The sequence below is a fragment of the Caloenas nicobarica genome, chromosome 2 (genome assembly GCF_036013445.1).
Source record: "Caloenas nicobarica isolate bCalNic1 chromosome 2, bCalNic1.hap1, whole genome shotgun sequence".
Classification (NCBI taxonomy): Eukaryota; Metazoa; Chordata; class Aves; order Columbiformes; family Columbidae; genus Caloenas; species Caloenas nicobarica.
In genome coordinates, this window is record NC_088246.1 from 95,262,088 (window position 1) to 95,285,405 (window position 23,318).

Here is a 23,318-nt window from a genome sequence, read left to right on the forward strand (position 1 = left end):
TTTAGTTTGTGGGTTTCAAACTTTGGAGTTCATTGCTTCCTGTTGCTTCATTTGCAAACAAACTGAGGAGTCTCTGATATTTTAACTTAATTTAGAAAATTTGCTTTGAAGCATGAAGTTCTTGGTAATTTCAAGTACTAAGAAAAATGAGATACTCAGAATTAGAGGATGCATTTCATTTTGGTCTGTCAGCTCGAAGAAGTTTTATGAATAATAAATTGTGTATTGTAACGGCGAAGTATGCCATTAGAAAACCTGGGAGAATATTAGTAAATCTGCATACAGAGGAATGTGTGCAGTAAGTAATATGTGGGGCATTGCATAGAACAATAAGGAATAAACAAAGCAGTCACTAGATATGTGCTCATTTCCTCAGTGCTATTTATTTTGCTTTGACTGTGATAAGATCTAATGGAAAACTGGTAGATGCCAACACACTGGAAAGCTGAAGCTTTCTTCTAAAAGTCTGTTTTCTAATGAACAGGCAAAATGTGTGATTGAAGGTTAGCCAAATCAGTCCTTTCCTAAGCTGCTCATAACTATCCTTAATTTTTCAACTTTGTATATGTATGTGATGCATATAGATCTGTTCAGACCATGTTCAGTGTCTTAAACGAAAGTTATTTCAGGTTGTTTTTTTTCATCCATAACACTGGTAAATAGGTTGAGCCTTTAATCGTACTGGTGAAGAACGTGAGATATGCCCAATTTTTAAAGGCAGCACAAAATTTAAGCCTTGCTCATCTGTTTTCCAGAGCAATAGTGAAGCTCATCTGACTCCTCCAAGTCTAGTTGTCAATCTTCCATGCAGAAAAATACCCAGACTGGGTGAGGCATTTGATTTTAACAAGATGAAGTTTATAAACAAGCACTGTTTCTGAACATCAAAACATAGACATCAGGGTATCACATGCTATTTGCCTTCGTCTGAGCCTTTGAAGATTTCTGGTGGCTTCTGTGCTGTTTGACACTATGTGTTCACTGCCTTTGTTCTGTGACACAGCTCTGATGTCTGCACCTGAAACTGGAAGGTTGGAATGGACCTAGAAAGTTAGAGACCTTTTTTTTAAATACAATGTACATACAGGCTATGGATGCTGATGTACACACACACCCTCAACACATTGCAGGCCTTTTAAGCCTTTTGGGTTTTGTTTTTCTGTATTGAGAGTATTGATTTCCACCTTACCTTTCTTTCTGCAGCTAACAAGGGTGCAGTAGAAGTATTTGTTTTTTCTGCAAATTATTTATTCTTGCTTTGGAATCAGACTTTGTTTTTTTGCTCTGCTTTTTCTGCCGCACAGTATTTTGATGCATGCTGTAGCCTTAGTGATCAGATGAGGGTTCAAAGTCATATTAATGTTGTAAAGGGAAAGCACATCCATGAAGTTCCAAATTGTTTTCAGCTGTGGCACCTATGGTAATTGCAGAAACTATATTAAGATCTATTTCAGCCTGTTTCAGTTGGAAGGGAAAATACTCTCTGCAGTGCACAGCCTGTTTGGCCTGTCCACAATTTTATTATTCATGATGATTGTAGTGTCTAATAAAAATTATTTAGCTTTTTGCCTAGTACTTGTTTGATAGAGAACGACTATTAATCTTGGTGTGGAATCAGTATGTTGTTAGCGTTGGTTTCACAAAATATCCATATTCTACACTGTCAAGTAATGGAAACTGTAGTGATCAGTGGGATTATGATGAGCAACTTAAGTTCTTCTAATTATCTCATAAACCTACTTTTATGACTGAAAGTACAAAAATTATTACTTGAAAGTACTGTTATCTTAGACTGCTGGAAGAAACCGAAGAGACTTTAATTCTGTACATCAGGTTGCCCATAAATCCCAAGAGTAAGGTTCTCCATAGGTAGCAAGCGATGCAAATTAAGCTCAGTGTAGCAAAAGAAAACATCATATTAATACTTCTGCCTGTCCTTGACTGTTGGAAGTAAATAGCTTGAATTTTGCCTCATTTACACAGGGGTAATTCGAAGTATATCTTAAAATCAGCATAATGAAATTGAAATTCACCATAGGGATTTCTGCAGTTAGAAGTGTCAACAATATGGGTAAAGTGTCACTCAGTGATATAGGATATGGCATTTCTAATGGAGCAACAACATGAGAAATAACACCTGGGTGTCTGCATTCCCACTCTTCTGCTTTAATTAAGTCACACTCTCAATGTATACACTCAGGAAATAGGTTGTAGGTACATATGCATGCTATTACGATAAAATGATAAAGGCTGTACATGTAACAAATATTGTTGATAATGAGTACTTGATACTTGTATTCCAGCAGTCCAGGACTATTTGGGTGATGCCAGGACTATATTAGCAGCCTTAAAAATATAAAAGCAAACCATTTTAGAAGTAACTTGTGATTTTAAATAGAATCAAGCTGTGAAAAACAGCCCCTTTGGAAGTATGTCAAAACTCCTAAGTCACTGTACGTGAAAATCTGACCTCTTTTGATCTTTCTCACCAGTAATGAAAACTAGACATTTCCAGTGATTTCTAGAATGCTTTTAGGAGTCATGGAAAATGGGGTACTCTGGATAAGATGAAAAATATTTCTACTTGTTGGAGGGGATTGTCATGGACATCTAACTTGTAGTTGCAGATCTCACAAATGCTTCAGATTACCAGAATTGTATTCAAATTGCATTCTGTAGCTTATACTGCATGAGTAATATAATGAACTATAAAACCTTCTGTAATTTTTTATTTACTTCAGTTTTATAGTAAAAACCTTGAGCAAACTTTCTCAGAAGTCTGTATTTCTGAGAAGGCACAAGGAACAAGTTTTGACTCCCTGACAGTGTGCACTATGCTAAAGGTGTTGGCAAGAGCAAGATGACTGTATCGTATGAGAGACCAAAGTAGTGAGAACATTTTCCTTAGTGAGGAAAAGGAGCCTCCTGTCAGTAATATCCATCAAGCTGGTATTCACTAGGCAACAAGTCCCAGGCAAAATTTATGTGGAAAATGCTGGATGTCAGAAATGTGACGTTACTATGGAAACGATTTATTATCAGCTAAAGGGAATTTTAATGGAGTCAAGGAGCTGGCAATCCAATTTAAGGCACATTTCAGGTTTTGGAATGAAGTCGTGAGGGAATATAGCTGTTAAATGTGACCTGTGCGTATTTGCCTAGCATCATTCTGCGAGCTTGTGAAGGGATACTGATTTACTGCTTCGCATTCTTCATTGACGGACAATAAACTTAGTCAGAATTCAGCTGATTCAAACACCCTTTATGAGAATTTACTGCTGGAATTATTTTACAGTTATTTTATTTTACTGATTCTGGGCCTTTTGAGTGTTTTGATTCTGCTTAGAGTGCTTCTCATCTTCATCTGTGCAGCAGTACATCTTCCACAACAGAAGCCAAGTCTCCGAGCTTCCAAGCTTGCTCAAAGCCCTTGTTGCCCAATGTTCAATCTCCAGCCATCCACCTCTGAAAATAGTGATTCTGGTTAACTGGTGTTCTGTATATTGCCAAACTGTTAGGTTTCATTGTTTAGTAAAACAATCTTTTCATCTGACGTTAAAATCTATTCCCTAAAACAATAGTCACGAGAATATTGCTGCAATCTGGACTAGAACGGACCGTGAAGAGGGCAAGAAGTGTTCTGTTATTGGCTTTTTATGTGCTGGCGAAGGACTATGACTCTTGCACAGGATCAGCTCACTGAGGCCTCTGGATGCTGCTGTAATATTAGATATGGAACAGTAAAGTATTTGTGGCCTTTGGGCCTTACTGTAAGGATATGGTATCAGGATACAGCCTTTCATCTCCACAGCCGCGTCCTGAAGTTGCTTGGGCCAGAGAAGATGTTTTGGGCAAGTGTGAGCAAGTGACGGTTTTCTGAGGACCAAGGGACTTGCAGTTATAGGACTTTTTTGGTCATGTGTATCATAAAAGGAACGCTGCTTTGCCCTGTGCGCCATCACCGAGTGTTTACAGTTCTGCCGACGGGGCATCTGTGGTATTTTCACTGTGTTTGGTATCTCATAAGACGCTGAACTGTATGTAATATTTAATTTTTAAATATAAATGATAACAAGGAATTGATGATCTTAATTCAGGAATGCTTTTTTCTCTCTATGTAAAGATTGATTTTTTTTTTAATTTTATTTTTTTAGCTCTACATTACCTTCCTATTAAGAAGTTGTCTTGTGGTTCTCTTACTGCCCTTGGTAAGAAGACCACACCGCTACTAATACTCGCAAACTTTATGTGTGTTGGACCTTGTCCAATAATCTTGATCATGCCCCAGGTGTTTAACATTTGCACTACTGTATTGGGTTCTCCTACCAAAGAGTCTTCTCATTGTCCTTCCTTTTTACTCCATGCTAGTAATAGTATAGAAAAAATGTTTAAAATTATGTTTAGACCTTGTAAATAGCATGATTGTTACCTTTTCTAGACATTTGCACAGTGTTTTTATACTCGCTGGAATTTCCAAGTGTTTATATTTGGCACTTTTACAGGATGATGTTGATTTCTTTCCCTACTATTACTTAGAAGTGGTTATAATAATGAGATCTTGGTTATCCCTGGGCTGTTTATCCAAGGTGTAGGTCAACTATTCCGTGTTGTTTCAGCCGTTCCCAGGCTGTAGCAAAACCTGTAGCTGCACTATGAAGTGCTTCTTTGCCTGCTAATGCTTAGTCTCTTCTACTCTCCAAAAAAGTGTGTTTCCAAGTATGTTTCCTCTAAAATGTAGCCTAATCTTCCTGCATTTTGCAATAACTGTTTTCATTTCATACAAGCTCGTATTCTTCTCCATTATGTCTCGTATTCTTAATAGGTAAGCACTAACTATATTCTAGTGCCCCGGTTTACACTGCTAAAAACTTTATCTTGTATAATGTTGTGTCGTGCGAAAAGTGCCTCATAATCATTAAATATGTAAATTATGAGCGGTTTGACCTGTATTCCAACATAATGTGAAATCCTAAGTCCTCAATTCAGAATTTTTCCGAAAACTCAGGGTTAGATCCATAACTGTATTGATGTAATCTGGTTTTTTTTTTTTATTATAAAAGTTAATACAAAATACTTACGATTTGTCAACTTGGTGGGGCTGATCAGCAGGCCTGGTTAGGTGGTACTTCGTTGTGGTTTATTCTTCATTAGTATGAGCTGAAAGTAACTTCTTTGACATCAGAAAGTTTTTCCTCCCATACTCTGTGTATTGATTATCCTTAATTTGATTTCTAGATTTCTAAGAATAACCCCGTTCTACTAGTCGCATCGAGCAACGTGTGTAGTTGTGTTAAATGGGCTTGTCTTGCTTGTTAGCGTTATGTGCTTAAAATTCAAAGCAAAATAATCCCATGCTGTGCTTCCAGATGCTGAGAAAATGCTGGAGCTGATGCCTCTGCCTCCAGAATACCCAGTTCTCTGGATTCTCACCTACTAAAGGATATTTAGTCACCTAACTCACAGAGGGAATGCTTCTTTAGAAAATGTCAAGTGCAGTAAACAGTAGGGATGGTACAAGCAAAAGAGTCTCATGTTGAATCTTTCTGCATTACAGGAGTACAAGCGCAAGCTTGCCAGAGTGTCCCAAGTACGGAAAGAACTCAGGTCCCGCATCCAGAACCTGCCAGATCTCTCTCGACTTCCGAACGTCACGGGCAGCCACGTACATCTGCCGTTTGCAGGAGACATCTACAGCGATGACTGATTACAAGAACATCCTTCTATAACCTCTACTTTTCTGTGAAATGAAGGGTAGGTCAGACTGATTGGTACTCTTGTAGTATTATTTTTGTATATGGTTGGAGAGCGTCAGTAAAAATACTCTAATAATTTATAAAAAACAGTTTAAAAAGTTGATTTGTTTACTATTTTATTGGCGAGTGAACGTAAGGGTACATTTATAAAAGTGGCATCTGTGTCTATTACATTGAAGTATGGGTAATTATCTTATCTTTTGTAAAGATTTTAGTTGGGTGCCCTGTAAAAAAAAAAAAAACATGCTAAGATTTTTTTTATGTACCCTATATTTAATGTAGAACAACATATAATCAACACATACTTCTAACTAGAGACATTTCAGTTCTACTGAGGGAGTTAAATGTGGAAATCACAGGCTTAAGTTTGCAAGAAGGTTGATGCAATTTAATGCAAGGTTAAAAGTGATCTTACAGTCCATTACATTTAAATTACCAACTCCCAAAACAAATCAGATGGGAGTTTTTTTGAAGTAAATGTTCCTGACCAATTTTGTATTGGAAAACATAAATCATGTTACACTGAGCAGATCTTTAAATGACCCAAAATATTGCAACATTTTAGTATCATTTAAAAGGCAGTGTAAGAAACTATGCAGTCAACCAGTTTAATTGTTTCAAAATTGTATCTTTCTTTTTACAGCTGCTTAGTTTCTAAATTGAGGGACCATTCATTTGTAGTCTAATCCCTTTCTGGAATGTCCGTCACCATCTAAAAAGGTTAATCTGAGAAATGTGAAGCCATTTTAGAGCTTTAATTAAATTGAAAGGTCATTCTCTAAACTGTCCCAACTGTTAAATGTCCATTATTAAAATTTGACGATGCTGTGTGGCATCCATCCATGCAGCAGCACGATGATACAGCCGTGCTGTACATCCTCTTCCACTGAGAAACCCCGGAGGCCAGCAGGGCATGCAGCCCCACACCTCCACCCGCTCCAGCAAACATTTCTAGATCTTGATCGTCTTTTCTCACAGAACAGGAGACAGTTCAGGCCTGCGTGTAAGTTAAACTGTGGAAAATTATTGCCGTGTCTGTGTTTCAAGAAGTCCTTTGCGTGGCACAAATGTGGTATTTGCCTAAAGGTGGCTGAATTTGTAGAAAAGTCCATGTTACTATACTATGCACCAGCTTTTAAGTTCACTTAAAGATACAGACGGGCATCTAGCAGATTGCCAGAAAGTTTAGGCTTTTCAGTCCATTGGAATTAGGCACGTAATTGTTGAGAAGTGATTTACAAAATACCTACCTGTACCTTTGGCATTTAGATGACTGTAAAAACCTGAGCTGCAAGTGTTTTCAGTTGGATATATCATCAGAGTATTTAATGGTAGCACTTTGTTCATGGGTTTGCACTTGCCAGGCGTTGTTTTGCATCAGTTAAGTTCATAGTTTACAAGTTTAACACCCTTCTCACATGAAAGCAATTTAAAAAAAAAAAAAAAATCTATTATTGCTTTTCAAAAACCACAATGATTCAAAATAGTCCTGGAGTGAAATTGTTGAAGATGGTGATCTGTCACTTGTTATTGACTTCTACAAGGCTAATCGCTAGAATACTTGCTGGATGTGAATGGAGAATAATCTTTAAAATAGATACACTTGGACATAAGCACCTCAGTCCAATTATCTTTTCTCATGGAAGTTGCCATGAATTAGATCTCAGATAAGCAGGAAAAACCCCCACAAGATAAAAATACAAGCTGTTGACATAGCATTCCATAGCATGCAATGTAGAATATTAATTTCATCAAAAATTTGGCCTGACAGATAGGAATCCTGAAAATAGTTCATGAGAGCTCACTAACTGTCCAAAGATTTGTAAGTTTTGAGTTGCAATTTTCCATTCCACAGGAAGAGAGCTAACTATAGTGGATCCAGAGCAATGTTTCTTTACTGTAAGTCTAATATGTAAAATTAAAAAACACTTACTGGCATCTTTTCAGCATAGATTCTTGATAAGAAAATAAATGTTCAGGTACAGTTTTGATATTTTACATGTTTATGTTCTAGTATGTTAAGCTCATAAATTTATATATGAATGTGTGTGCATTACAATGGCAGTTTATGTTCAGTCTTGCTCAAGAATAGCACCAAAATTCTGGTAAATATTTAAAAAGCTTAATCCATTAAGAAATATAAAACAAATATTAAAACAAGAAGGATAAACAGTGAAGTCATGGTTGAATCCCATCTATGGAAAACTTAATTTGTACCCAGAGGTGATTGTAAGTGCAGCAGTGTGGCTTGCATAGAGTGCATTGAAGGATTTGAGTCTCGGATACTCAAAACCACAGGGAATTAAGCTTAAGCAATCTTTTGCTACCTTAATTAAAAATAGTTATAATAATAAAGCTGAATGCTGAATTTCCTTGATCTCTCAAGGGTATTAAAAAATACACTTCACTAGACTTGTTTTTCATATTCATAACTTTTAGTGAAAATGTTGCTTATCTACAGATAATGTAGACCTGATAAAAGAATGAGGAAAAATCTCAACTTCTTCTTGACGTATATAAGTTTTAATTTTGAGAGAGTGCTATTTTCTGGATATATTTTTCTTTATTGTGAAATTGTTTACTTCAAAGAATATTTCATAGCTGGGTTTTTGGAAATGATCTCTCAACATTTCTTAGGAAAGGAGGGCTTGTGGAAGGTAAAGGTCACTCTTATAGCAAGTGTCATATATTAGTGGCTGAATGGTATGTTGGTTTTTATTTATATGGGAAAGGCATCAGGTATCAACTAGTTAGAAGATTTATATTGTGACTGTAATAATATAGCAGGAGATAACATGGTACAATACAAATGTACAAATGCAGCCCCGTAGTATCAAAAATACCTCCAAATTCTCAGGTTCCAAAACTTAACGTAGGGACTTCAGACATCTCAGGAAGAAAGGAGGGTGGGTGGAGGAAGGGAGGGTGCCTAGGAGCTAAAAGGGAGAACATGCCTGAGTGGAAATGAAAAGAAAAACAAATGTCAGCTTTTGTCATCACAGAAATAACAATGTGAAACTCTGGGCAGCACAATGTTTTAGCTGTAGGTGGGATTACACAACAAAACTGCTTTGGGGTGTTGCCACCCTTGGAAAGGAAATGTATGGGTGTACCCTGCTCCTCTGGTGTGACTCTACTCCAACCGGAATGCCCACCCTACAAAAGGCACAATTATAAAATATCTGAACATTTTTCATCTAATAATAAAAGCATAATCATTAGATTATTTGCTTCACTATATTGCACTTTTAATGAGCATTCTCTGAAAAAAGCAGCGATAATCCTGCAGCTCTTTGCCATATGAGAATGCTAACCATGGAGGTCACTGGGACTGCTTGTATATTCTAGTGTTCACAGACTCAAGCTGTGTTTTTGTGGAACGTTTTGAAAGGGATCAGGAATATTACCCCGCTTAGTGGTTTTAAAAATAAATGTGAAATCCTTAGTTACAAAAATTAGCATTCTTAGAAATTGTGTTCCATTACTCCTTTTGAAAATTGAACTTCACCCTGCAGTAACATCAGCTTGGCCATTTCACTCCATTAATGTTTGTATTAATATTTTAAAACACCTCAGTTAATCCCTAGCAACACAACCCAGACTACGTGCTTATTATGTATTTTATCTGAGTAGGCTTCTGAATGTTGAAATGAGAGCTTTCATTATGATAAAATAATGTTCCTGTTTACCTCAGGTTTAAAAAGACAATGTGTTAAGACTTGCACAGACTTAACACTGCTCTCACAAAGTCAATGGTAACTCAGTCCAGTACTTCAGTGATGACCTAAAATATGTACATAGGATGCAGTAGCCCCCTGCACAGTTGACCATGGGAGCCATGGAAATCAGACATAGGCTTGATTTTTCCCTCTACGGAAGAGCTGGATTTCAGCCTTTTGAAATGTAAGCAAATAGATTCATGGCTGCGGGGTTTTGTCAGTGGAAAAATTAGTGAACTAGAAAACCAGCACATCTGAAATTTGACGGTTGCATTTATAAATATTTAGGGCCAGTTCTGCTCATTACTCATGCATATAATCACAGTGACTGCAAGAAAACAAATGCAAATGTATTGTCTGAAGTGGAATTTTTTTAAACAAATGACCAATTTTGTCTCAGCTCCTATTTCAGTGTGTCATTTATCTTGATTAAGTAGTAAATCTCTTCCATCTTGTTAGTTAGAAATCTAATTCTGATTTCATCTTTACAATATTTAAACTATCCTACTAAGCATGATGTTTTTGTGGGAATTTGCAAATGTTCAATAGCACTCGTTACTTGTTTGCAACAAAAATAGACTCATTTGTTAAAGCTAACAAGAAAAGTTTGAAATGTAAAGATGTTTCATTATTGTGCTTTTCTGACAGAATGTGTAATCCTTGTGTAATTTATGTCCTCAGAATAACACCTGTATGTACACTCTTTCATATTTAATAGAATAAAATGTTGTAAAAACATCTGTGAAATGGTTTATTGCCTGCCTACTCAACCTCAGCGCGTGAAATGGCTTTAATGTAACCAGCTCCCTATCTCATAGTGATGCTGAGGAAATGGTCTATATTAATTGTGAATTTTACTAGTCCCTGTACTTGTGTTTTGTGTGACAATTTTCAGTGAGGAAGCAGTGCATTAAAAGATCTGACGTCATATCTCTAGAACTGTAAAGTTCTTAAAAAGAAATACTGTTCATATATTAGCCAGTTTGGCCAAAGTTTGTGTTTCTTCGGAGGTGGGGCTGTGTGAGAGGGAACCAGTTGTAATATGCCAGCTTGAGGTTCCCTATGCTCAAAAATGGGAAAATGGCTCAAACTGATGTGTCAAAATAAAACACACTTTAATTGAGCTGGTTATATTAAGACACACTTTGTAATGTTTTCAATATATGGTACAGTGCTATTACTGCCAATGATACAGATACCATTGCATAAGTAGAATTTGTACGAGCTGGGAAATAACTCTTACTTTGCAATACCTGTACCCAGGGGTGCATGCTTAACAGAAAACCTTCTTGGTGTTGGTTTACAAAGCCTGAGTGAAATTCTGGCCTCACTCAAATCAGGGAGGCCATTTCCTCTGTATACAGAGGTTTTTTTCCAGCTCTCCAAGTGCAAACCAGCAGCGCTGCACAGCAAAGGTTTGGCGGGCAGGCTCAGCAATAGCCTGTTGCAGCCAACAATTAATCTTCAGCATTTCATCAAGTACAGGAATAGAATATATTCTGAAGGGAAAAGTGCATCAGATGCGTATATGCATGTATGCATGTATATACATGTGTATATATGTATCTACCTTTATACATCTTATATATAGATATGTATATGTGTGCGTATGTCTATGTATGTTTTTCAATATATTAATTCTGTGAAAGACCAGTAACAGACTGTATTAGCAGCTTAGGAAAAACATAAAAGTACTTCAGATGATAGAACACACCAAAACTGTTTCTGCCCAGCATTTTGAAACACACTTGTAAAACAAAGAACGGTACATACTGAATGGCTTTTGTTCCATGGTGAAGTCTCATAGCTCGCAGTAGTGATCCCTTATAACACCATGTCTGGACATTTCTGACCAGCTCTGGTAATTACAAAGAAAAAGATGTTGTTTGGAGCATGACAAGGCTCTGTCTAGAGTAACAAATAGCACATTGCACCTCGAGTGCTGAATACCTGAAGCTCAGTGCCTGGCAGCCACATCACCCTTTTTGGAGAAGTGTACTTCAGACCAGCTCTTTGCTGATCCTGCAGGCGGATTGCTCCTCAGTTAGCCTTCGCAGCACCTTGGCTGTGCCCTGGAGCACAGCCTTTTATCCATAAAGGAACGCTACGCGTACTCTGAGACCAGTCAATATTGCCTAACGGACATGCGGGAGATCTGCTTCAAAAGCATTCCCTTGATCTGATCTAGCGCATTCATGTTGGTGCACCTTAAAACACAGCAGATGCCCATGCTGGTTGCACGTAACCCTCATAGGAAGCACAGCAAAAGAGTAAATAATATGCGTACTTTTAATATAAAAATTTATTGCAAAACTTGTTTTTCAAATACTTTTTTATAATGCATATTTTCCATCAAGAAAGATTGAAGTATTTTTCCAGAGGACTGGATCAGAACTACAGCAACAACAGATGAATTGATTCCAAGTTCTATAGTGGAAAAGGCATAATTCCAAGGTCTCTATTTTGATCAAAGAATGACAGTTAATTTGATCCCACACGCACGCAAGAAACAAACGGCGGTGAACCTTTCAAAATTATTGTGCAAGTGTACAGGAGATATAAAAAGGTTACATGCCAATCTTTGAGACTGTAAGGAGAATTTTTAACAAACTATTCTCCCCTGCCCTGGATTGCTTTCAAGTCTGACAATTTGTTTGCTGATCCTATTCTTAAGCAATGTCCATTGAGTCTGCAGACACTTAAAGGAAACAATTAGATTACAAAAAAAAAAAAAGAAAAGAAAAAGAAAATGCAGGCCTTTAAACTAGATAATTTAAATGTTTTTAACTGGTTCTCTTTTCAGAGGGCAAATCTGAAGCACTTTTTGCAGAACAGTCACTGCAGACTATATACAGGGCAGGCTATAAACTCAGTCTTGATTGGTGACTTTCTACTGTCCTTTCTCACCTCTGTGCCAAGCTCAAAATGCAAAATCTGACAGTGGAGAGCACTTTAGCCTTGACAATTGTCTATTCACATCAGAACACTTTGGTGCAACGAGCTGACTACAGTCCAGTGCAAACCTAGTTTTCCAAATTGAAGTCCAGGAAGGAAGCAACTCTGACGCCTGATAAAACTGAAAGACATTTAAGAAAGAGGTTCTCTCATTAGTCATTTCTGGATGAGACAAAAGTCACCCGTTTTGGCAGCATCAGAGCAACTGGAAAGGAAGCACCCCGTATTCCTTACAACTGTGACACTCTCATAGCAATAATGCACTGGTGCACTGACAGCAGTCTAGCGTAGAGCTGTCAGTCAGTATCAGGAGCACCCCACATTAGAGTGCAGTTTTACAGTATCCTGGGACCAGTATTGTCTGCAGTCCAAATCACAGACTACATTCTTAAGAAAATGATGATGATGCATTATCTTAAAAATAGTAGGAGAGTGAGGCAGAGGACACTGCAACAAACTATTTTTCACCACTCCCCAGCCTCAAATTGCTTTCAGGTCTGCCAACTTCTCTGTTGGTCCTGCTGGACCCACTGATGGATCCAGTATTGTCAGCTTCCTCAAATGACAGATACTTTTAATTCTTGGGCCATTAGAGGCTGAAAAACACGTTCAAGATTCTCAAGCATATTGCACTGGCTATTTTCTCCTCTCCCTCTTGCAGACGGTCCTCTTAGAAGCAGAGCTTGCTTCTAAAAATACGGTCTATGCTTCCACAGGGTACCTGCTGCTAGCCTGAGTTTAAAAAAAACTTTGTTGATTTACTAAAACTGGAAGAATACTTATTGCTGTGATCTTTATTACTTTGAAATAATGAATAACTAAAGTGAAGTCAAGAAGGTTTTCAAATCTGCCTTCTGGCTTTTCTCTTTTTCTTCTAAGTTAAGCATCCGTTTTAGCTTAGAAAAGTGAAATTTGGAGTTTCGGGGAGTCTTGGAAGCAGAGCTGGTTGTCGCCTGTCCGGATAGATGTGTTCTGAAAAACAAAACACTCAAATGTCTTCAAGGTGACCAAATCAGAATTAACATAAAGTAACTATGAAAGTGCACATATAAAACTTGAGTGAAACATTTTGAATATAAGTAGTGTATTTTCATGTGAAAGTTAGTAGTTAGGATGTAAATTTTAAGCCAAACATTTCACATTAAGGACAAAAACATAATTATGCACTCTTTGCACACAGTCGCTTTCTATTAGAATCTTTGATTTTAAAGTTGGTAACTTAAAACTGATCTCCTCAATCAGACCACTCAAGAAAAATACTTAGTTACCAATTTAAAGTTCATTAAGTGACTGATCTGAAATCAGTATACGATGCCCTTTCCCAACAAGACATAACACTCTGCTCAGCAAAGCTGCCTCTTCAAATAGGAGAGAAACAGGTACCTGGGAAGTGATGAGGGACTGTTCCCCTTAGATCCCAACCTACTGCAGCTGACAGGTGTCACTTTGTTTGCAGACTGAATTTTTAAATCTGGTGTCCTCAAGCTGGATTTAGTACTTGGAGTACCAAAATTGTGTGTCTTTGTAGCCAGAAAATCCCTGCTTTTACCATCATGTCTTGTTGTTTTGTTGCACGACTTGCAAGTAACCAGCTACGGAGAGAAGAAAGGAAATATCAACCATTCTTCAGTCTTCCCACCTCTATGTTATAAAGCCACTGTAAGAATTATCCAAACTATTCTCCAAATACCATGACACGAGTTAAATATTTGCTTAAGGGAAACACAGAGATATTAAAAAGCAACATATGCTTTACACCTAGTATTTTCATTCAGGTTTCTTAAGCCAAACACATCCTATGGGTTTATCTAGAGATGACTCCAGTCCCCTAGCAACTGATTTCAGGAGACCCGTAACTCTGAATGCAACGTTGCACAGCGAAATACAGAAAACAACCCTGTCAAAACAGAAAGATGAAACAGCACCTGAACGAGATGTATGATACCTTGAGTATACATAAGGAGTATTCATATTTTGCTAAAAATTAGGACATACAAAGCAATCTAAATTCACTAGCATATTCTACCCCAAATGAAGTCTTGAGATAAAATATTTAAATTACCAAACTTTCAAAAAGAGTAATCTAGAACTAATAACAGCAACTCTTAGTGAACAAAGTGTCTTTCTATTAGTGCAAAACTACTTACTACAAAACAGAGGAGATTCTAAACAATGGGCACTTCCTCTTCTATCTGTTTACTTCTAGGCTGCAGTGAACTTCCAGCAGCACAGGATTTTGCAGAGGTACCTCAGAACAGATGTCAGACAGTCACAGAGACTGTCAGATACCCCCAATATCCCTGACTGCCATGCCAACTACTCTGATTAAGAGACAAGAGAGTAATACAGCCAGACAACTTTCTGAGGCACACAATTATGCTGACTGAAAAACAGTTACATGATGTCTCTGGTTAAGAAAACAAAAGAATGTCATGGAAACATCTATACTGAATCACTCTTTGTGTAAATTTACCTAAATGCAGATTGCTTAGAAAGAATTACATTTAGAAATGCCGAAATGAAATGTTTTCAGGTAAGTGTTTTGACTGTCTCTAGACATTCTTTTGTCAGCCTAACAAACTGAAAAAGAGAAAGATCATTAACTTATACAGCTCAGGTATTGATGTATTTTTAGTTCTTCTAAATGAAATTAATATGGGGAAAAAAAACCAGCATCACATTTAGCACTCTACGGAATGTAAATGGAGATGAACACCTTACAATACAGGAATTAGTGGATTAATCAGAGCACTGCACAGCTAGTTTCCAGTCCCTGTTCACTCACAAAATTTTAAAAGTCCTGAAATAGTTTCTATCTTATATGTCTTTTCATGGCAGAAGCATTCTCAAATCAAGTTTCACTTGCTAAGAAAGGTATCAAAGGCACAGCCTGTCACATTGTTGCTTGGTTTAATTTTCAACCACGCTAAAATTTTCATTTTTGCAAGTCTCGGGTATTAGATTATAGGGATCCGCATTGCTAATTTTGAAAGCTACCAGTTGCTGACAGTATTTTAAATACTTAAGACCAGAAATACTTAAATCATAATCCACAGTATTAATGCCAACAAAACTGAACAGAACACAAGTGCAGCAAACTGTAATTGCATTACCCAGAGTTTAAAGTGGACCTATTTAAAACTGAATTTTAAACAACTCATATGAATGTACAGTGCGTCCTACAAACCTCTCCAGCTACAGAATAAATCTAAGAACTGATCACAATTCAGTTGAACACTGTTCGTCAGTTGCCTAAAGAGACAGTTCTTAATGTACACTAAAGGTTTGTGATGCTAGAAAAAAAAAAAAAAATTAAGCAAAGATTCCAGCTTCTCAGATGTCCTTTCTGCTGCTCAACTATGATCTATAATTTGGAGAGAGTAATAGCACAGGTGCCTTTCTGGATTACCTTTTTTTTGTTTTTTTCCTAGACAGTTGAGAACGTCTCTGATATTTCTTCAGTTTAATTTTGTGTTATCGGCGCTTTAATAATTGTTGCCTTCATAAATTTTACTCCCTAAACCAGCAAACTCTCATGTGAGAAAATACTAACTGTCCTGGCAACTGTTGGGCACAATAGGGTGCCATCTTGTTTATGAAAACATCTATTCACATAACCTGTTTTAATAGTAGTGTATGGCTTGGCAACCCTAGATTAAATGTATACTATTATTCTTCAAATAATAGTAATTACTATAAAAATAGTGATTAAATCTTATATTCCTGAGTAATTTTAGGAAAAAGTACTGAAGCCCCAAAATCAACATCAACTTGTTTAAATTACCTGTATGGTTTAGTTGGGAAAGGCTTCTTATAAAGGGTAATATTCAGACAAATGTAAAAAATTCAGTTTGTACAGAAGTTAACAATAATCTGGTGGTGCAGCCAAGATGGTCTACTGAGATAAATGAAGCTTATAAGTTAAAAAAATATTTTTAGACAACCGATAAAAGTGAAAAAACTGATGACGTATCAGTCCCTCAAGCCCTTCTTCACAGCTCAAACCAAGGTAATAAGTGTCAAGCTAAACATACTGGCAAAAGCAGCCTTCAGTCCATGGCATGTTTTTCTTCTGAGGTACCTTTTGGGGTATTCTTAGCAATGGATTTCTAAGGATTCTAATGGATTTTAGGATCTACATGGCAGTATTAAGGCTCTGCATCTAGCAGAGTTGCCTGCTCCTAGGTTCTACCACATTCATAGAAAAAAGGCAAAAATCTGCGACTTCTGCCATTTTTGCAAAGCTCTACAAAAGATACAGTAGCTGGCAGTTGAAATGCCAAAGCTTCCTGGCAGAAAGACATTACTTAATTTTCAGCAAGATCTTAAGACATCTGCAGAATCCGCCCAGACTGCCGCTGAAGACATCACCAGGAGGGCAGAGCTGTTTCACAGAATCACAGAATGTTAGGGATTGGAAGGGACCTCGAAAGATCATCTAGTCCAATCCGCCTGCCAGGGCAGGAACACCTAGGTGAGGTTACATAGGAAGGCGTCCAGGCGGGTTTTGAATGTCTCCAGAGAAGGAGAATCCACAACCTCCCTGGGCAGCCTGTTCCAGTGTTCCGTCACCCTCACTGAGAAGAAGTTTCTTCTCAAATTTAAGTGGAACCTCTTGTGTTCCAGCTTGAACCCATTACCCCTTGTCTTACTGTTGGTTGTCACCGAGAAGAGCCTGGCTCCATCCTCGTGACACCCATCCTTTATATATTTATAAGCATTAATGAGGTCACCCCTCAGTCTCCTCTTCTCCAAGCTAAAGAGACCCAGCTCCCTCAGCCTCTCTTCATAAGAGAGATGCCCCACTCCCTTAATCATCTTTGTGGCCCTGCGCTGGACTCTCTCCAGCAGTTCCCTGTCCTTCTTGAACTGAGGGGCCCAGAACTGGACACAATATTCCAGATGAGGTCTCACCAGGGCAGAGTAGAGGGGAAGGAGAACCTCTCTCGACCTACTAACCACCCCCCTTCTAATACACCCCAGGATGCCATTGGCCTTCTTGGCCACAAGGGCACAGTGCTGGCTCATGGTCATCCTGCTGTCCACCAGGACACCCAGGTCCCTTTCCCCTACACTGCTCTCTAATAGGTCATTCCCCAACCTGTACTGGAACCTGGGGTTGTTCCTGCCCAGATGCAAGACTCTACATTTTCCCTTGTTATATTTCATTAAATTTTTCCCCGCCCAACTCTCTAGCCTGTCCAGATCTCGCTGGATGGCAGCACAGCCCTCTGGCATGTCAGCCACTCCTCCCAGCTTGGTGTCATCAGCAAACTTGCTGATAGTACACTCAATTCCCTCATCCAAGCCATTGATGAATATATTGAATAGTATTGGTCCCAGAACTGACCCTTGAGGCACTCCACTAGATACAGGCCTCCAACCAGACTCTGCGCCATTGACCACGACTCTCTGGCTTCTCTCCTTCAGCCAGTTTGCAGTCCACCTCACTACCCGACCATCCAGTCCACACTTCCTCAGTTTTGCCGTGAGGATGCTGTGGGAGACGGTGTCAAATGCTTTGCTGAAGTCAAGGTAGACCACATCCACTGCTCTGCTATCGTCAATCCACCTTGTTACGTCTTCATAAAAGGCTATGAGGTTGGTCAAACACGACTTCCCCTTGGTGAAGCCATGTTGACTGTCCCTGATGACCCTCTTATCCTTGATATATCTTAAGATGGCACCAAGGATAAGGTGTTCCATCACTTTCCCAGGGATGGAGGTGAGGCTGACTGGTCTACAGTTGCCCGGGTCCTCCTTCTTGCCCTTTTTGAAGACCGGAGTGACATTTGCTTTCCTCCAGTCCTCAGGCACCTCTCCCGTTTCCCAAGACTTGGCAAAGATGATGGTCCAGCAATGACTTCAGCCAGCTCCCTCAGCACCCGTGGATGCATCCCATTTGGACCCATGGATTTATGGATGTCCAGATTGCTTAACTGGTCCCTAACCCAGTCCTCATCAACTGAGGCAAACTCCTCCATTGCCCTGCCTTCCTCTGGGGCCTCAGAGGTACGGGGCTCCTCAAGACAGCCTCCGGCAGAGTAGACAGAGACAAAGAAGGCATTCAGTAATTCTGCCTTCTCTGTATCTTCTGTCACCAGGGCACCCACCCCATTCATCAGTGGGCCTACACTGCCTCTGGTGTTAGTTTTATCTGCCATGTATTTGAAGAAGCTCTTCCTGTTGTCCTTGACCCCTCTCGCCAGGTTTAACTCTAAGGAGGCCTTAGCTTTCCTAGTTGCCTCCCTACATCCTCTGACAACAGCCTTATATTCTTCCCAAGTGGCCAGCCCCTCCTTCCATGATTTGTAAACCCTCCTCTTCCACTTGAGTTTGCCCAGCAGTTCCCTGTTTAACCACGCAGGTCTCCTGGCTCCCTTCCTTGACTTCCTGCACGTCAGGATGCACTGATCTTGAGCTTGGTAGAAGCAGTCCCTGAATGTTAACCAACCATCTTGGGCCCCTTTACCTTCAAGCAGCCTTGCCCACGGGATTTCCTCCAGCAATTGTTTGAAAAGGCCAAAGTCGGCCCTGCTGAAGTCCAGGGTTGCAATTCTGCTCGGTATTCTGCTCCCACCACAGGAGATTCTGAACTCCACCATCTCATGGTCACTGCAACCAAGGCAGCCCCCCACCTTTACTGCTTCAACCAGACCCTCCTTGTTAGCGAGGACGAGATCCAGCAGCGCACCTCTCCTAGTCGGCTCCTCCACCATTTGCATCAGAAAGTTATCGTCAATGCACTGGAGGAACCTCCTAGACTGACGCTGGCTGGCTGAGTAGTCCTTCCAGCAAACATCAGGGTAGTTAAAATCCCCCATAACAACCAGAGCCTGTGACAGTGAGGCCGCTCTCAGCTGCCTGTAGAAGGCCTCATCAACTTCCTCACTCTGATCTGGTGGTCTGTAATACACACCCACAACAGTATCACCCCTGCCAGCCTGCCCCTTAATTCTCACCCACAGACTCTCAACTTGCTCCTCAGCCGCACCTGGACAGTAGTCTATACATTGTAGTTGCTCTCTCACGTAAAGAGCAACTCCACCACCACGCTTGGCTGGCCTGTCTTTCCTGAAAAGGACATAGCCATCCATGACCACATTCCAGTCACGTGAGCTGTCCCACCATGTCTCTGTTAATGCCACCAGATCATAATCTCCTGACCGAACGCAGGTTTCTAACTCCTCCTGCTTATTCCCCATGCTGCGCGCATTGGTGTACAGGCATTTCAGGGAGCGAGCCGAGTACACCGATTTCACCCTAGGGGCCTGAGGGGCCTGTAGCTTCCCTGACACACGGGGCTGGGTTTTATTGTAACCTTGAAGCAAGGGTACAGTTCTTGTCATTGTGCTCATGATCTTGGTATTGTGGAGGATAGATTTTTAAAATTTTGATTGTGAATACTTAAGTTATCCCAAAAGAAAGGACAAGTTATATGCACATGAAAAAAAGAAATGTGTTAGGTGTGAGCTCCACCTCTAAGAGAAGGACTTCCATATCTTCTTTTTTATGTCACTGAAAGGTTTCAGGGAAATATCAGGTATTTGGCCGTTCCAAGTAAATATCCTTACCAGACCACTTCTTGACTCCCTGAACTTTTTCAAAAGCTTTGTCTGTTTCATATTAAGTTTATGGTTCTTCGCCTCTCGTTTAAGAACTTTCTCTATCTGTGGAGTCACTTTCATCTTTGGTTTGAGACGCACCCGGTAGCTATCAGGAACCAGGAACTGGAAGCAGTAAGGACATATCCTTTCTAATCCACGGTCATTATCTACGGATTAATAAAGGTAAAAGAGTAAAACTTCAATGAAATAATTATGTTTTATAGGTAAATATTAAACTGGTATGTTCTTATTTTAATATTATCTAGGTAGATGTTTTTACGTTTCCGACACAACTAGAACACAAGAGGAAGCTGAGCACCAGTATGTGCTCAGCTGAGGACAATTCGTGATAAGTTTATGCACGGAATAAGTTTACACAACACATAGTTGTAAATTTTGCCAGAAAAATGCAATTCCTTCCCAAAAATCTTTAACAATGTCGGCTCACAAGTCTGCAAGCGCTCTGTTCAGGCCAGATCAGTGACACCAGAGCCTTGTAAAGCTCTTTGCCCACTTTAAGCACAAGTTGACAGCACCTCAGCCTGGGATAAAGAAATGCTTGGAGATAAACTTTTCGTGTTCCCTTATCTGCCTTATTACTTCCTGCTGCCAGAGCCAGACTCCAGCATCTCTCACTAAACCCCTGAGGAAACACCTGGACGCTGCTGTCCAGCAAGTCTGTCATTTCTGCCAGCAGCCCCGCAGCACACCCTGGCACAGCTTATGTGGGGGCAGCGCAGGGGGAAGGGGAAAATGGAGAGCAAGCGAAAGCCTGCTCCCCATCCTCAGGGCCACGCTTCTGCCCCTCCCCTGCCCAGGCAGGCCCTGTGCGCTGCTCCCCGCTGCAGAAGCCCCTGCTGGGCTGCGCCGCGGGTGCTCCGCCGGTGGCACGGCGGGGACAGCGGGAGCCCCATCTCCTCCTCCGCAGCCTCCCGCAGCCACCCGGGCCCCAGCCCCACTGCCCGGGCCCCAAAACTCACCTCGGCGGTTGCGGAGCGTCCACCTGCGCGGGACAAGAGCACAACGTCACGCCACGTCACGTCGCCGGCCACGCGGCGGCGCGCCGCGGCAGGCGCGAGGACACGGGGCGGGCCTGCCCACGCGCGTCAGCAGCCAGCTCGCTCCCTCCCTCCCCCCCTCCCCACACCCGCTCCGGCCGGCCTCCCGCCGCCTCCCCCCACCCCCCTCAGCCCGAGGGCCTCCGCGCCGCTCCCCGGGGCGCTTACAGCAGGAACCGCGCCTGGCCGGGGCAGGCGCCCACCAGCCCCTCTGCGGCCGCCTCCAAAAAGCTCCGCTGCCGCCCCATGGCGCTGAACCCCCGCCCCGCCGGAAGCCGCCGCCAGCCAGGTCCGGCGGTCGGGGGGCGGGGAGGGGAAGGGGGAGATGTGCAGCGTTTCGCCGAGTCCCGACGCGCACCACCGGCTGCGGCACTATGGTTCCGGGCTCGGGAGGGCCCGCAGCGCTCCTTTCGGCTCGGCGTACCCCGGGCCGACGGGCCGGGTGAAGGCGAGGAGGCGCTGCCGTTGCCGCGGGGCGAGCGGGGCGGCAGGCGGTGGAGCGGCCCTCGGTTGGCCCCTGGCCGCGCGCTGCGCTGCGCGGGCCAAGGTCTCGTGCCCGGGATGCCGCGGGGGCTCGCGCCGCCGGCGGCCGTTGGGGCGGCACTAACGGCCGCGCGGAGCCGTTGGCAGGGGCGCGCGGGCGGCGGGACCCCGCCGGTTTGGCGAGCGCGGGCTGAGGGGACGGGGACGCCGTGGGGGCGGGCGGCCGCTCCCTTCCCCACGCCGTGCGGTCCGATGAGGAGCGAGCGGCCGAGAGCGAGATCCCGTATTCGGACGGCGCTTGTGTCTTCCGCGGTGTGAAAAGGGTTATTTGTGTGTGTGTGTGGGAAAGAAAACTTTTACCTCAGGGAAAGGAAAAATAAAACGCAGTTCTCTGTCAAGAGTTGTCACGTGGAAAATTTCAACCAGCAGCTCCAGAAGGCCTCTTGGTGTTCAAAAGTGCGGAACATCAGCCGTCTCCCACTCTATTTAGATGCCTTTTTATGAATTTTGGCAACTACATGCTTTGCCTTATCACTCTGCAAATGTGTTCCTATTAAAAAGAAAAAAAAACCCTTCGTTTTTCAATGCTTGATGTATGTTTTATTAATTCCCTCGGCCCCATTCATTTGCTAGACGCTCTTCTTCTTTGATCTATTGGTAATGTTCATTTAGGAGAGGTATTCAGCTGAGCAGGCTTCAATATTCTATCAAGGAATTTGAATAAATGTAATTATTTCTTATTTTCTAACGTGGAGTAGCCCAGGGCTTTAGAAGTAGAAAAGCATGGGAAGAATTGAATTTCCGTGCTTCCTTTAATAGGAGAGCTTTACAGTGCAGTCAATAAATCCGGGCTTGTTAATGAAATGCTCATAATAGCTACAATTAGAACCTCTGCTGACTTTATTTTTTAATTAAAAACACATTTTTCAATGGGCCTTTCAATAATACATTTTTTGTTGCCAGGTTGCTGGCTTTGTTGATGACAGTTTTTGTGTGAACTGAACCTTCCCTGAGTGGAAGAGCAGGGATGTCACATTTATTTAAAACACAACCAGTGTTCATCCGTCAACAGACTTTTGGCAGATGAAATATTCACATTTATTAATAGCAGTGGAAAAGGAATGAATATATTTTTCGAACGCAAGTATGCAAAAATAATTTCAACACTTTCTTGGGAGGTGGGGCTGTTTTTATGATTTTTAACCATGTGAGTCTGTTTGCTTCCTAGAAGATGTGGTTACAGAGGAGGAATGGTGAGGGGAGATAGTGCCATGTTCTCTCCCAGCCTCTGCCTAGCAAAAGGGAAATGTGCTGGGAATTTTTCTGTTGTCTGGAGCTGGGACCTGACTCCTCGCTGTCCCTGGAGTGATGCAAGTGGGCCGGAACACATCAGGATATCTTTTTTTTTGGTGATAACAAGTGCCTGAGTGACTTGGTTAACAGCCACTGTACTGTACTAATGAAGCAGTGGCTTAAAACAATGCAAAGGATTAAATTTTATTTCTCTTCTCCCCACCCTGTTCTTACATTCTTCTTATCCATTTTTTCCCCTTTGTTCTTTTCCAGTCTGTTTGAAATGCTTATATATTTTTTTTCTGCTCCTAAAACTAGGACGGACTGTTCCCTTTTTTATGTTAGTTCGCTAATTTCTCTTTGCATTATAGATCATTGTCTGAAAAGCAGTGCAAACAGCACCGCCTGGTGCCATTCATATACAGTATATCATATGTCTCATCCCGATAC

The 23,318-nt window shown here is 41.2% G+C and overlaps 2 protein-coding genes across 3 annotated transcripts in view; one reads left to right on the forward strand and one right to left on the reverse strand.

Moving 5' to 3' along the window:
* The window catches only part of RPRD1A (regulation of nuclear pre-mRNA domain containing 1A), a 48,280-nt gene extending 38,126 nt beyond the window's left edge, over positions 1 to 10,154 (forward strand). The window contains exon 7 of the mRNA XM_065628845.1: positions 5,555 to 10,154. Coding sequence (XP_065484917.1) covers positions 5,555 to 5,704 — 150 coding nt within the window. The 3' untranslated portion in view covers positions 5,705 to 10,154. The remainder of the gene's footprint in view (positions 1 to 5,554) is intronic.
* Positions 10,155 to 11,756: 1,602 nt separating this feature from the next.
* On the reverse strand, positions 11,757 to 21,401 carry C2H18orf21 (chromosome 2 C18orf21 homolog). Of its 2 annotated transcripts, none has more exons than XM_065629133.1 (5): positions 21,261 to 21,401; positions 21,015 to 21,037; positions 20,002 to 20,201; positions 13,811 to 14,019; positions 11,757 to 13,399 (listed from the first exon to the last, which is right to left on the reverse strand). In XM_065629133.1, exons 1-5 carry the CDS (start codon positions 21,338 to 21,340, stop codon positions 13,246 to 13,248), a joined length of 666 nt encoding a protein of 221 aa, XP_065485205.1. In that variant the 5' UTR covers positions 21,341 to 21,401; the 3' UTR covers positions 11,757 to 13,245. The 2 variants fall into 2 exon arrangements, with proteins under 2 accessions (XP_065485205.1, XP_065485204.1); XM_065629132.1 differs by having other exon boundaries at positions 20,134 to 20,201; positions 21,261 to 21,383.
* Positions 21,402 to 23,318: the final 1,917 nt, after the last annotated feature.